This window comes from Emydura macquarii, unplaced genomic scaffold (assembly GCF_026122565.2).
Source record: "Emydura macquarii macquarii isolate MOO-44397 ecotype Brisbane River unplaced genomic scaffold, CSIRO-AGI_Emac_v2 contig_1027, whole genome shotgun sequence".
NCBI classification, from domain to species: Eukaryota; Metazoa; Chordata; order Testudines; family Chelidae; genus Emydura; species Emydura macquarii.
In genome coordinates this window covers 6,866,320-6,882,313 of record NW_027131164.1, presented here as the reverse complement: position 1 = coordinate 6,882,313, position 15,994 = coordinate 6,866,320, and the positions used below count along the sequence as shown (strand labels likewise).

General features: G+C 41.1%; 1 protein-coding gene across 1 annotated transcript; it reads left to right on the top strand.

Annotated features, from left to right (window-relative positions):
- Nucleotides 1-3,308: 3,308 nt before the first annotated feature.
- MSGN1 (mesogenin 1) lies at nt 3,309-3,827 on the top strand. The gene has a single exon (XM_067544869.1). The coding sequence runs from the start codon at nt 3,309-3,311 to the stop codon at nt 3,825-3,827; it is 519 nt and encodes a 172-aa protein (XP_067400970.1).
- Nucleotides 3,828-15,994: the final 12,167 nt, after the last annotated feature.

Below are 15,994 nucleotides of genomic sequence, written 5' to 3'. Positions count from 1 at the left end.
CATTATTACTTTGTGGAAAAACAAAAAGGGACATTCCCAGATTTGTGTAAAATGGAGGGAAATTTAGATCCCTCATGTATGATTTTTGCATATTTTAAAGGAAAGCTTTAGGGATGTGCTGCCCATAATAACTGAATTTCTCTGCTTTCTGATTTTCTTCTGAGGCTTGCAGGGAAAGAGTATCAGATATTTTATATTATACAGAAAAATAAATGTAATAGTTACATGGAGAACGGGGGTTGTTTGTAAAAGCTTCCATCCTTGTAGCACATTTTAAATAATCTCATTTTTACTATTGTAAAAACAACATTGTGAAGTGGTCTGCAAGTATCAACAAATTATCCCTGTTATGGATTTTAATACAAATTAGTTTATTATTAGAGACTAATCTTGACATCCTAATCTTAGGGGCTAATCTTGACATCCTATATTGTGCCAGAATTTTGTGGACACGATTAATGTGGGTGCATCTTTGAGTGCACAAAATTGTGAGCACGAGAGGTCACATCTCAAAATCTGGCCCTTTACCTTTTTTATAGATTCATGTGAATATAGGAGGCACCATACTGGATTAGACCTGTGGTCCACCTCGTCCAGTATCCTGTCTGACAGTGCCAGCACCAGATGCTTCAAAGTGGTTCATATGCAGCCGATACTTATAGCTATGAACCTGAAATCTTGCATTCACAAGAAATTCTTGCATTCACAAGAAATCTTCCTCAGTTTGTATTTGCTGTTTTTACATGATATTTCTTAGTAAAAATGAACTGTGAACATACATACATACTTATGCACACTACTGAAGCATTTGTTGATGATGGTTTCAACTACTTTAAAGTAAGGCAACAATTAAGGATGGGTAAAATCATTGTGTCTAATTTTGATTTCTCTTTAAGGAGTCAAAAATCTGATTCCAAATAAAATATTATTAATAAGAGCAATTTAATTTTTTGGAAACTTCCTTGACCCAGCACTCCCTAATCCCAATTTTTTTCTTTCAAAAATGTTCCCCTGTTTTTTGGCCCACTTTAGTTCTTGTGTTAAGAGACACTGTGGAAAAAGGTACTATGATGGAAAAATGAGAAATAAAATGGAAGGAGAAGGTGAAATATGAAAGAGCTGTCACCAGGAAACACAATAAGAGGAAAAACTGAAAAAAGAGGTGGGAGAGAGAATTTAATGAGGACAAAAATGATCTCTGATTTATGGTAGTTTAGGACGTTCTTTTTCTTTTTCATGTTGTCAGTTGCACCCATGCAACTAAGTGAAATCACAGAAAACATCCCTCAGTTTGTATCATTGTTTTTTAATGTCCAAGGCAACTGCATGATATGTTTCTCGTGGTTAAATCCACTCACTTTCCTTTATCAAGAAACAAACCAGCATACAGCATGCAATGGGCTCAGTGTAAAATTTGGAGAAAATCTTGCTTGGTGTGTGGTGTGGTACCCTGACATTCAATATTGTAACAAGCCTCCACTCCGTCAAAGTGCCAGAATTGTTCACCTTTGCTTTGTGGTTCTCACTCATTTAACTCATGCACAAGAACAGTTTAATATCATACCATTTCTCCTATGAACTGTCAGTATAAAGGCCTGAACACAATAAGTTTTCTTAATGAATCCAGTGGAAGTGTCATAATCATAGAGAAATGGAATGTTCCCATCAAATTTTAATATTCACTGGCTGCATAAAATTCATGGGCATCTCCTCTCCCTCTTTTTCAGAATGGGTGTTGCCCCCCACAAAAACCTCATTTGCAGAATTCAGGAAAAACTTGCAGAATTTTATGAAATTTAGTATCATTTTCTAGATTACAAGTTAAGGGTGAAGTTTTGCCTTCACATATAGATTTATGCTTTCCACTGTTGCATTTGGACCTGTAAGGGCACAGTTTGGTCCTAAAAGGGAGTCTCTTGTTTTAACTCCTTTCTGACTCCAAATTTCCTCTCTTCTATGTTTCTTTCTCTTTTGCTGACATTACAGTAATTGCTATCTAACGTTAAGGTGTGACTGGAGGCTGTATGATTCAGTGTGCAGTAGAGTCAAAAGCCCTGGGTTCTATTCCAACTTCTGCCACTGACCTACTAGATGACCTTGGGCAAGGCACCTCATCTCTCTGCACATCTGGCTTTCCCTCTGTAAAAGGGTAAATGATGATTATCCTCCTTTTTAAAGTTCTTTGAGATCTACAGATGAAAAGTGCTATATATGAACTGAATATTATTAATTTAAGGGATATGGGTCTAATGCTGCACCACTGAATTCACTGGGAGTTTTATCAGTGACATCATTGGATGCAGGAATAGGATGTCTGTGAATATATGAAAGTTGCCTCTGTCTTAATTCAAGGGATGGATTTCTAGAAGTACAGCATGTTACATAAATAGCTTTTTGTTTTGTTTTGTGTATGTTTGCTGTACTTACGACTTTCAGTTAATAACCTCCATGTAAAGGTTTACTGTCTGGGCATAGAGCTCATACGCTATTTTTTTTTTAAAATCATATTTGTAATTTTTAACTTATAGTACTTCAGTATTGTTTACATGTATAGACTCTTTTTGTTTTGAATTCGGCAATGTATAATGGTAAATGAATGTGCAGGCTGAAGGGAATGAGCCTTTCTGCTTCTTGTTCTACTAATAAAAAAAGCAAGAGAGTCAAAGAAAAGTTATAAGCAAATGTCAAGAGAAATCTGTAAAGCTATAAGAGTAAACAGAAAACCATGCAAACCATTTTTCTGAGTTATGTCTAAAACACAGATTATGAAAGAATATTGCATCAGCAGAGTGTGGGGCAAATTCATCTCAGCTTTAATGCCATTGACTTCAAATAACTACACAGAAAATAGTATTATGTATTTTTAGAGGATCACTTTTTCCAGTCAAGTGATCACTTCACAGAATATAATTTTTGTTTAGATTCCATGTTAGTAAAACAAAATAAATCTGTCTGTTTTCTTCTTTCCTTCGCCTTTTTTATTAAATTATTCTCCACTGCAATGTTAAATGTAGATGTGCAGCCTTAATTGGTTAGTTATAAGATAATCTTTTTTCCCTTCTCACTGTTGCCTGTTAGTTTAGGTATTTTAGCTGAAGGCTGATAATTATCGGTGAGAAGAAAATAACACATCAGGAGTTCATTTTCCATCTTAGCACTTAGGTTCTCCTTTGAACTCCCCTCACCAAACCCTCTTTCCCACTTTGTCACTTCTCCCCCCTCTGCTGTCATAAAAGGGTCTCCCTACATAGAGACTTCAGCCATTGCTCGTTAGCAAAGGGAATTACTTCTCACACTGTTCTTCCAGGATGGATAAATTGCATGAGACGTTGATGAATATGGAAGACGGTTTGGGCTCTGATAATTCTGTCTTTCTATCTTCCTGGGACTGGAAGAGCAATGCAGGGGCCTATGAGCTGAACCAGATCTCATCCCCTCACAGCTTATCTCCATCTCCTTCCTTTGAATCTTACTCTTCTTCGCCTTGCCCAGCTGTGATTGAGATGCCCTATAAGAGCAGCAGCGGCAGCAGCCTGATTGGATACAGCCTGATGGATTTTCCTTCCACATATTTACAGAATGCTGGACAGACCAAGGCTCAGAAAGGCACCAAGGCCAGGATGTCAGCCCAGCGCAGAAGGAAAGCCAGTGAGAGAGAGAAGCTCAGGATGAGGACCCTGGCTGATGCTTTACACACCTTGCGCAATTACCTACCTCCCGTCTACAGCCAAAGAGGCCAGCCTCTCACCAAAATACAGACTCTGAAATACACCATCAAGTACATCAGTGAACTCACAGACCTGCTGAACAGTGTCAAACGGGCATAGATCCCTTTACCCCCCGCCTGACAAACCTGCCACTGGAACTTTGAGATCCCTTCTTCTAAAGACGCTTTCTCTAAAAAAATCTAATAGTTGAGCTAGTTCTTCCTTAAAAAATCCAAAGTGTCTGGAGCAAATGAAGAAAGAACAAAAGGAATAGGGATGGCGGGGTAGCTGCTGTACATATCTCAGAATGCTCTGAGTCAAAGGGGATGTGTACACTTGCACAATACCTGAGTCATGGGTTGTTGGGCTGGCTTGTTGTTTTTTTAAATGAGCTTCAGAAATATATTAAAATCAGTCTGATTCAATAGTGAGCAAGGCAAATTGATTCTGCTAGGATTTACAAACCACAGTTCTGACCAATCTTCTGTGTAATAAGGACTGATCATTTGGCCAAATAATCAATCTACTCACTTTTTTTTTTTTTTGGTGGGGGGGGCGGGGGGGGGGGCGGGGAAGGGGAGATCAATGGGTTTAAAATGAATTCTTTAAAAGATGTAAAAAACAATACAAAAATACTAAACATAACGGTCTGTAGGCACTTTAATATTAGGATTTGGAAGAGCATGTATATTTAGTTCGAGTATTGCTGATAAATCAAGCTATTTATCCACATTTCTAGAATTATGTATCTAAAATGAAGAAACTTAAGTAATATTAAGAATGTCTGAAAATAAATAAAAATATCACTTTGCTTCACACTCAATATCTTGTATTGTATCTCTGACAGAAAAGCATATTCTGGTAATGACTGATTCCTAGATCCGTAAAGAATTTAATAGAGAATAACCTTTTATGGAACTGTCAAACTTAGCCTACAAGTTTTTACAGCAGGGACATTACCTTTTTTTACAGCAGGGATATTAAATTCTGTCGAATGGTTTAAAATTTTGTGAAGATATTCGCTCTTAAATTCTATTTGTTTTAATAGTAATTTCTATAGAAACCTATCTACTTTATATAGAACCTGTTAGGTTAAATTTGTATTAAATTCTGTAGGCCTTTTATCAGCAGGCTAGATTAAATCAAGCCCTCCACTTTCTCTCCCTCCCTCCCTCCACAACTCAACTGAACAGAATCTAAAAGCTTAACCTCAGTGAATCACTTCAGGTTACAGAAATGTGCAAGGTTCACACTCTAGGTGCTTTTTAACCTAGAAGGTCTCTCTATGGTAACTGTAAGGTCTCCACATCAAAAGATCGGTTGTTCCCTGCAGTCAAGAACAGTTCTCCTTTCTCTATAACCAGGAAACAGTTCCAGCCTTAAGTTACTTTGACTTTCAGTGATAGATGCTACACTGGCTACATCATATTATACAATGAAAATAAAAGTTTTAATGATATATTTTCCTTCAAATTGATTTAGAAAGACCCTGGCTCTGCACTCTGAGGCCAGCAATGCACATAGAGAAATGAAAGAAGGGAAGAAATGGTGCACTGCTGCAATGCAGGTCTGAGCTGTGCGGAGCAGAACAAAGTGGGTTAACCCTTTGTCTACCCCGGGACATAAAACATTACAGGGATGTACAGCATATTGTGTACATAGATAGGTGTCACTATGTTGGATGCACGTTTTGTGTTCTTGGATGCCTAATATGTTAAACAACTGGAGCACTATAGAATTATTACTTTACTGTATCTTTCCCAGCTCTTTTTTCTGTCTTTACATTTTCTGAGACATCCAGTTGTTCGGGGAGGCAGGGGTGTGTGGGTAAATATGCCCTGGGAAGGTGTTTTAGCATAGTATGTGTATATCTATATGTTCAGTATGTCATTCATGTAGTGTCTGAAATATGTATCTGAATTCAATACTTTGCAGGAAATACTGTATATCTATGATTTCAATAACAAGCCACATTGAAAAGTATTCCATATGCTGCAAATCTGTTTTAACTCAGCCTAGATTGCCAATCCAATGTATGTATTAAGTGAAACAAGCTTAGTGATCTCAGCTGTATCCTGAGAGATCAGTAATCATAGCACAGATAAAGAAGACCTATTAGATTATCAAATCTATCCGCCTTCAAGGCATATATCATACATAGGCATATATCATATTGAAATCATATACTGCACCAACCACATAAAATTTGCACATATAAATTTGTACAACTGGTGTACTATGTCAAGGTGTAACAGGTACAGAGATTGCTGGTTTCTAACAAACCCTGAAAGTTAGCTTAGATACAGTCTGTTATTATGATTTTGATTCATGCCTAGTTCTTTAATTCCCTCTCCAAACAGAAATAATCATTAAAATGGTGTTATCAGAAATAAAGAGGGCCTTGTGATCACAGCTGCAGAATAGGAGGCAAGAGCATTAGCTCTTATTGCTAACTCTGCCAGACTCAGTGCATGACCTTGGCCAGGTCATGTAGCCTCTGGGGTTCCATTTCCCCATCTGTAAATGAAGATATGACTACTTAACTGTTTCATGGGGGAGTTTTAAGAGATGTAGCTAAATAGCTCCATATCAGTGGGGGGCTGTGTGGAGAAGCACCACCCCAGTAGGAATGCTGCAGTTGTGATTGACTCATGTTTAGTGCCTCCCCCAGCTCTAGGGACCGTTGCAGCCTAACATTCCCTGTACCCTCAAGGCTACTTCTGCCCTAGTGAAAAGGGAGCAGAACCATGGGCTTGCTTCCTATCTTATCCTTCAAGCCCCGGTGATTGCTCTAAGTACCACACTAAAAGTTATAAGGTGGCCGCCTCCACCTCCAGCTTTTGAATGGGACCTGCTCTGGTAGGCAGTCTCCGAGCACACCTGCTGGCTCGGGTCCCACACAGGACATAGGTGTCTGAACACCTGTCTTCCCCAGTGCATGAGTCACTCTGGGGCTTAGGTAGGAGATAGGCATCTGGATGCCTAAAGTGAGGCAGCAGTGCACATGCCCTGAGGCAGGATCATAGGTACCTAGGGAACTTTTACTCTGAAAAACAGCTGTATAGTAAATTTAGGTGCCTACAGGGTTTGTCATGAGTTTTGTGGATCGCAGTGGAGCCAAAACTGGGACTCAGTGGCATACCAGGGGTCTCCGGCGCCTGGGGGCCAATACTTACATTTGCATCCCCCATTGGTGGCAGCACCCCACGAGGCATGTCTGCGGGCCTGTTTCCCACTCTCCCCCACTGACGGGTGTGGTGGAGAGCAGGAGTGACAGAGGCAGGTGCCCCCAGGCCGCCTGGCGGCAGGGAGAGGGGAGGAGGGTCGGTGTGATAGGCTCTGCCCTAGAGCCTTGTCTTTGGCTGCCTGGCCCCTGTGCGGCCAGGGTCCCTGCAGCTCCCTCCTTGTGCCCAGCATGAGGGCAGAGGAGCCGGGAGGATGTTTGCTCCCCCTGCAGTGGGAGCCCTTGGCCACCGGCAGGCCTGTGCTGGGGTCTGTGTAGCTGCAGGGGATGTTAAAGTCTGGTGGCCTCTGGCCACCTGCGACAGCAGGGGCTGCTCCAAGGAGGAGGAGGGCCCAGCCGTTGCCTCCCCCAGGCCAGCACCCCCTCCCAGGCTAGTGCAGGTAGTCTGGCCCCCCCCTCAGTATGCCGCTACTGGGACTTAGGCACCTAAACCCAAGACTTACATGCCCTGGTTCCCATTGGGGCCTTAAAGGTACAACTAGACTGGAATAAAAGACCCGTGACATGGCTGGGGCTTACAGGGCCCAAGCTCTGGGACTCCATTGCGGGGAAGGGTCCCAGAGCCCCAGGTCCAGCCCAAGTCCAAATATCTACACAGCAATTTTACGGCCCCACAGCCTGAGCCCCACGAGCCCGCGTCTGCTGCTACACGACAGCCAAGGCTGTTTAATTGATGTGTAGAGTAATCTAAGGGTGTGTCTTCACTGCAGCGTAAGCCCAGTGGGTGAACTCAGGCTCAAGCCTAAACCCCTGTTCAGCTACTCACAAATCATGCTAACCCAGGGCCTAGACCTGTCCCAGGACTCCATAGAGGTGAAAGCTCCAAGCCTGAGTCAATCTGGGACCCAGGATTCTCGGCCTGTTGCTTTCCAGGACTCATGCTCTGACGTCCACCAAACCTATCCCACAATCCCATGGGCCAACTTTTTGTTCCCTGCACAATTAAGTTTGATGGACAGTTGAGTTTTTACACACTGCACCCAGAAGAATAGGCCACATTTTGGGTAGGAGCGAGGAAGTCTGGGATAAGGGTGGTTTGACTCAGGCTCGAATAATGCAGTGTAGATCCTGGAGGCCCAGTTTGGGAGCTATGGTTCAACAGTTCCTAATCTTGGGCTACAAATAATTGCAGACCCTCAAACCCTAGGTCAACAACCCCAGGGTCTACTAACTTGAGTTCTACTAACCCTGCGCTTACAGTGCAGTTAGACATATCCTATACTGCACACCAAGCCTGGGCGTAGGTCTTCACTGGCATGGTGGCAAGCATCGATGCAGTGGCATCGATTGAGCGGGTCTGTGTAGTCCTGCTCAGTCAATAGGAGAGCACTCTCCCATCGACTCAATTAGTCCACCTCTGTGCAAGGAATAAGGCAGCATCAGTAGGAGGGAGTCTCCCATCGATACAGCACTGTGAAGATGTTGTGCTTTGTGAACTTAAGTAGGTTACCAGAAGTTACACAAGCTACGTTATGTAGCTTGCGTATCCTCTGTCAACTGCCGCTGCCAGTGTTGACCAGCCCTCAGTCTGTGGACCTGGGCTCGTGGACTTGGTGTTTCGAAGCCTGTGGCTGCATGTCCACACTACATTGTAAACATGGGTTTACAAATGCTGGATCTGGGCCTCACAGTCACACTAATGCATCCTTACTGCACTACACACACCTTCTGACTTAGATCTGGGGTTTGACTGGTGTCCATCTTGCAACATGACAGGGCTTGGACCCAAGTCACAGAGGCTCTTGGGCTCTGACCGCCCACACCCCACCAGCAGGGCCCTAGGACCTGGATGCTGAGGGCTTGTAATCCTGATTCAGACTCATTTGTGTATGAATGGAAGGACTTTGTCTCATACTTGAGTCAGCCTTTGCTTAGTGTGCAGGGCAGACACCCTAAGTGCTATTCTAATCAAATAACATCTTCCCATTTGGGACCCAAGCAAAGCCAGAAATAATCAAACCCTTAATGTTTATACAGCACTTTGAGTGTAGCAAAACCATCTGTCTTGTCTGACTGCTGCCTCAGTTTCCCCTTTGGGCTCCCCTATAAATTCAACATAGATGTTCATGTGTCAGATAACTGTTCTCGGGGTCTGGGTTTATTAACAAAGTTCACAAAGAAATATAAGAACTCCCACCCAGCCTCCCTCGCTGGCTCAGAACTCTTGGTGCAGGTGCTTATTCCTATCCTGTTTGCAGCTTTTCTCTAGCAGACTTGGTCACTACACTCCAGCCTCCCTAGCTGGTTGTGGTCCTTGCAGGCCAATTGCACAGAGCCCTTGCTCTGGGAACTAAGAAGAGTCTGTCAGTGTAAAACAGCTCTCTTGCTACTTGGAATCTGTTACTTATCATGCAGCAACTGCCAGGCCAGGATAGAAGAGAACCTTAGAAGATCTTTTGGGCTCATCAATGTTCCAAACTAGTAACCGAGACAGAAATATTTTAAAATCACCAGGCAAAAGGGAAGACGTAGACATAACAGAGTGATGCCTCTTTTTCAATTTTTGGATGATCTGAGATAGTTGGTTCATCCTATCAGTTTTTGCATGCTTGGCCTGGGTATTATTTTATATAGCATATTCCCTCTCTTTCAAAATTTATACTGAGTTGAAGAGGAAAACATTCTGGACTATGCATACACTGTACCTGCAAAGAGATGAAGTGCAATGAAAAAACCAGCAAATAAAATAATCTGTGTAGTGCTGATTAAGATAGTTTGCTGTATCTGAGCACCTCTGTATTTAATTTATTTATTCTCACACTGCCTTTGTGAGGTAGTAGATTTGGTATCTTTGTCAGAGCTGGAAATAGAGAAGCCAAGCAACTTACCCACGGTGATGCTGTAATGAAGCGCAATTTAAGCCAGTTCTAACTCCTAGACTAGTAGCCTAACCACTGCTGTCTACCGTTCCAATGTCTAGAGGGAGGTCTGTAGTGAGGGGAAGTAAAGGGAGGGAACTGAGCTGCTTCCCCCCACCCTTTAATTTTGCAATATTTGATTATAGTTAAGTGCCAAATACCAAATATAGGGTTTTCTTTTTTTAAAATACCAAAAGGTAGTAGGTATAGTTCACTTTGAAAGGTTTACCCTAATCTAATTTCAGTATTAATGGACATTAAACATGTGAAATATTAAGTCAATGGCTCCAGCAGTGAGTTGACATAATGTACCATCTAAAGTACTGACTCATTACAGTTTATTTCAAGTGCTAATAACTGTGATGAATTTCTGCTATTGTTTTTATTTTCTTACCAAAATAGTCACTAACTTCCTCTTTTCACTTGGTCTTTTTATCATTCACCTGTTGAAATATGTAGTAGACATTAAGCATAAACAATGAAGATTGATCTCCTTTCAAACCTGTGTTAACAGGGGTATAAAAACAACATCCCAACTTCCAGTGGGAAAAGTAAGTAGTCATAAAACAGCCACTTAAAAGGCAGGTAGGTGTTGAATCACCACTTGTGGGATTTTTGTTTTTTAAATTTAAAACAAAGCAGGCAGTTCCTGAATTTTAATTTAAACAAGCACCTCTGAAGTGGAGAGTTATTTAATATAATTTTCTTTATATAAAAAAGGATTTACCTGTTTCTTTTAAACGAAATTTTTGTTCCTTGGGTGCAAGGTTTTCTGTCTGTCTGCAACTAAGGGCAAATCTTAATCTATTTGATTTAATAGACATTTTATTACAAGATCACTACTACATAGGATTTAATCATGTTTTATTTAAAAATCACAAAGATAACACTTTTCTAACTTTAACCCAACCACCCCCTTTTAACTACTCTACGATTGGTCTTTAAAAAAATTGCCTTAAAACATTTAAAAAAAAACCCAGAGGCACTGTCTGAGCACAGTCTGGGACTTTGACTATTGTCTCTCCCCTTTTCAAATCATGGTGCTAGCTCAACCCCAGCAGTGACTTTCATGCAAGGGGACAATAGTGATTTTCTATTTTAAAGCAATAATTAAAAGCAGTAGAATATTTTCATGACCTCAAAAGAAAGCAAGAGGACAAACTAGTGCTGTGAGAAGGGATGGAGGAAGGAGAGGGTTGGTTAGGGTCTTTAGTCCATAAAGTTATTTACTTAGATTGGACTATTTGAGATATGTTGATTAGAAGTCTTATGTAACAAAAATCCTAGGCATTATTGTGGGGGGAAAAAAAAAACCAAACCACAAAAAAACCAAACAACTAGTAATAATTCAGGTGATAAGAGGTTTTATTTGAAGAGCACTAGAATGCTCTCTAGGCTGAAGTGTGAGATCACTGCAAGTAGCACAGGAACTGCAATTGTTTATACCGGACACCGATTGCCATGCTATGATGGACAAATTTTGAAGACAGCTGTTGATTTCCCTTTTCCAACTTCATTGAACGTTTCAGAGGGTAGTGCTCCAAAAGCCTTTTATAGTTAAAGATGGCCCACCATTTTGCCTTCACCAAAAAAAGTTCATGGTTTTAGCAGGAGGGTAGCTGCTCAGAGGCATGAAAGTTGACTGACAACTTCAGGTCATTGCCATTGGCAAAATGGTACTGACCTAATCTGCCCCTTTATCAAGCAAATCAATAAGACTGTCAAGCATTTGGCAGACCTCTGAGCTCTAAGGAAAGTAGGAACACCTTAAAAAACCCAGAAAACAGGGAGAAGGTCCACTTGAAGTGTTTTTACGACAGAATCCAGGAGGGAATAGAGCAAGTCCCTTATGAGGGTAAACTATTCCCTACATACTCGTACTAAGAAAAATGATACTGCTTTGCCTCTAGCCAGTGTTTACTTTCCTGCTAACACGTGAATTAGCAGGAAATCACAGAAAGTTTTTGCATTGCTGTACAGACTTTTTGAAGTGTCATAATTACACAACTACTCCAATTTATCAGCAAGCTGCTGCTCTGTAAAGATACCACACGTTGTTTGGCAGCAAACAACTCTGCTTTATTACTGAAGTTACAACAAATTCATTTGTTGTTACTTTAGTGCTAGTTAAAAATCAATAGACTCATTTGTACTGCATACATGCTGCAGTGTTCAACCCCAGTCAGGCTATTGGTTATTCAGGAAGTTTTTCTGATGAGAGTTAAACCCCCTTTATTTCTCCATTACACTTTGCAATCAATGGAAGGCAGACTAAAGAGTACATTTGTATTGAAAGAGGCTTGTGTAGTAACAGGACAGCCCTAACAGCTCCACTTTACCCATTATTACCACAAAATACAGGGACCTTTAACTGCTGATAACTGAGTTCACAGATCACATGATTAACTGTAACAACCGGGGAGGGGGGGGGGGGGAGTGTTGTGACCATAAAAAACAGTAGCAATGCTCCTAGAACTAGTACCCATAATGTGTTGGTAAACTGTAGTCTTTCTACAGAAGAAAAGTTACACAGATCTTTTGAGATAATTAAAACCTTGAAAGTGTTTAAGGCCAACAAAATGAGAGTTCAGAACATTGATCTAGGATGTAATCTGGGAAGAATATTCTGAAGAGGGAGGACTCACTTATCCCCATGACCTCCAGAGGACAGAGAAAAACTTCAGAACTAATTCAGTGTTCTTTGGAAGAAAATTGACAGTGGAAATAAATGACATCTGGACTATTTCTATTATAAGTTCAGCACAAAAATCCATGATATGCTCCCACTTTGAATACTGCATGCAGCTCTTGTCATTTAAAAAATACTAGAACTGTAAAACATGCAGAGAAGGGGAACAAAAATCTGGAGTATAGAACAGCTTCCATATTAGGAGATAAAGACTAGCAATAAGCTTAGGAAAGGGACACTAGGGTGATAGAGCTCTACAAAAAAAAAAAATCTTGTTTCTCTATAGCACAAGTGTTACACGCCCTTGCACATAAAAGCAGAGAGCACCTATTGAACTAGGTAACAAGTTTAAAGACAAACTACTTTACATAATGTACAAACTGGAACTCATTACCAGGGCATGTTAAGGCCAGAACTGTAACTGGGTTCAAAAAGAGACGTTTGAGGATAGGCTGGGCAGTAGCTATAAGCCAAGATGGTCAAGGATATAGGCCTGTACCTTCGGTGTCTGTAAATCTGATTGCCAGAAGCTGGAACTGGCCAGAGCATGGCTCACCTTACTAATTGTCCCAGCCACTGCCAGAAGCCAGGACACTGGGTTAGCTAGACCATTGGTCGGAGGCAGTGTGGGCATTATGTTCTTACAGATTATAAAAAGGAATCTTAAGAGGAGGACCGGCCAGCTAGGGATAGTGAAATTGTTACAGAACAAGTATTTCCATTTTCTCAATCAGTATTAGAAAGCAGCAATATTTACTCAGGACTTTTTCAATCTCTCCATTGTAAAAAAGGATGTTCAACATCTACTATGGATAGAGTCAGCAGGCCCAGAAAAATTTGCACCAAGAGTCTTAAAAGTGGCTAAGGAGATTTTCCTCTGCCCCTATGGTTCACTTTGAATGAAGTCTGAATACTGGGGAAATTCCAGAAGACTAAACACTCTTCCAGTGATACACTTACATTTGAGGAAAGCAGGATGACCCAGCTAGTTATAGGCCTGTTACTGTAAGCAAAAAAAAAAAAAAAAAAAAAAAAAAAAAAAAGGATCAGCTGATGCAAGTCACCTCAGAAATTAGGTATCAGTAAACAGTTTCATGGAAAAGGTCTGGTCCAACACTTAGTTCTTTCTTTGAGACTGCATGTGTGGTTGATATGTTAATAGCACAGATGAAGTCATTTTGCATTAGTACTATGACCACTTAAAATTTAGTACTATATCAGTAAGCCACACATTAAGTAGACCAAGAACCAACTAAGTAGTCAGTGGGGTGTTTCTAGTAGGATTCTGCAAGGATCAATACCAGGTCTCATGCTACTCAGTATTTTCAGGGATATGCAAGTAAAGAGTCAGTCCTGAGAGTTTTCCAACAATTGGCAGAATGGTAAATGAAGACAAGGCAGTCACAATAATCTGGATCATTTAGTAACTGTGCTAAGATGGAAGGATGTATATTTGCAACAAGGACTTAGTCCCCCATTCTCTAAGTGTGGCCTACCTTGGAAAGCAGTAATTATAAGACTGCATTTTTCCCCCATAGCGAGCTAATGTGATCCTTTGCTTTAGAAGAACAGGGGTGTAGCAGGATGGCTGTTTTACCCCTATACATGGCATGAGCTAGACCGACACCAGAGTATGACGGAGTTCGTGTCCTCATTTTAAAAGGGATATTGAGAAATTGGAGGGATAGCAAGAATGCCAGTGAAGAGGCTTCAAGGCTGAAAGAAAGAAGCAGAGTCTGTATATCTATACTAGGAGCCAAGGATGGGATACCCTTGTTTGTGTACACACTTGCCCTAGCACTGGAGCTCAACAACAAGTAGGAATAGTGTGCCTCTACAGTACTCAGCTGAGCACATACCTGCCTGAACCCTATACATACTGTGTAGGTCAGCTGCCTCCACACCTATACTCTTTGTACACGCTTGTACTGAGCTAGCATGAGCATACATGAGAAGGGGAAGAGTCACACCCCCTTAGCTGGGAGTGTATGGAAGGATTTTTTGATCAAGTTCACTGCTGAAAAGTGCCTGATTATGTTTAAGTACCTTCACAGTGAAAAATCTTCAGCTAAGTGAAAAAGCCTGCTGGTGCAAAGCATAAGAGGCAGCGGTTGGAAGCTGAAGCCAAACAAGTTCCACACTGGAAATTAAAGAGGTGATTAACCATCAGAACAAGTTAAGGGAAGTGGTTGTCCATTATTGAGGCATCCAAGCATTGGATGGAAGACCTTACTAGGAGTCATGCTTTAGTCAAAAGCAATTATTGGGCTCTGGTGAAACTGACTTCTGTATCACAGGCCATTAAGACTAGATGATTTAAATGTCCCTTCAGGCCTTGAAATGCAAATATTTCCTGGAAGCCACCCCCACAACCCTTGTTTACAAAGCTGAAATCCTATAATGATCAGGTCACTACCTTCAGCACCAATGAACAGGCATCTGCAAGCTTGTTACAAGTTTAAAGAAAAAGATCAATGTAAACTTAGAGTAATTAACACCTTTGTGCACAATTAATATCTTTGGGGAAGAGGCAGAAAAGGGAGAAGTGCAACACATACTTTGTATGGTTGCTTAGTCATGCAGCCTACTCAAGATTGTTTAACAGGCAGAACGAACAGTAAACTACAAGGTATTTCAGATATATCACAAGCACTTTGATGTACACATCACTGTCATATTTACCTGTTTCAGTTAACACTAAACATTCATGTCATGCCTGGGCATAGCTATGCCCCACATAAACAGAAGTTTGCCTCATACAATGAGCAAAAACACCTCAAATAACCTAGAGTGGCCCAGTAGCTCTTATGGTTTGCTCAACTTCTCAGATTAAAAATAAAGATATTGATACAAAGTCTACAGAAATTAAACAGACAAGAGTCTGATGTTATGGCTTAATAGGTTAGGAAGTCCACTGGAGAGAAGTTTAGCTTTCCCTTCAGAGGGATCTTCCTCTTCCCTCACCACTGAGGTAGGTGGCTTAATTTGGACAACAGCTTGTTGGAGGAATATGGCAAACTAGTTTTATCCTGTCAGGGTACCTACTTGATTCTGACAAACCCAGCTATACAGGATCATGCATGCTCTTGGCTATGCTATGCCGTTTGAGACTGTAGAATGCTGGTTCTGATTACAGCTTAACATGCAATTTCAGCTCAAGATTTATAATAAGGGCTGTGTTTTTAGAAAAAAAGTATGGTGGGATAGTCTAATAGAACTTCCTAGCAGGAGGGTAAAGCTATGGTAGGGGAGGAATTAAGCTTTTTGAACCACAATTTAAGAATGTTGCAGGAGTGCTGTTAAGATCTAGTGGGATGCAAGGAGGAGTTATTGCATCAGTAAATGCAAAGCCTTGATGTCAACATGTATGCAGGTTGCACAGTGGAAGAGAGGAAGGTGAAGGCTCACCACCAATGGGCTTGTGAGGAGACACTGCTTCTTCCTCTTCCATGTTTTTTGTAGGGCTATGGTAGTTTTTTGATCGGTTATAGCTCGG

What these genes read in the sequence shown, in the direction of transcription:
- MSGN1 (XM_067544869.1), top strand. Translation starts at nt 3,309, where the DNA reads ATGGATAAATTGCATGAGACGTTGATGAATATGGAAGACGGTTTGGGC.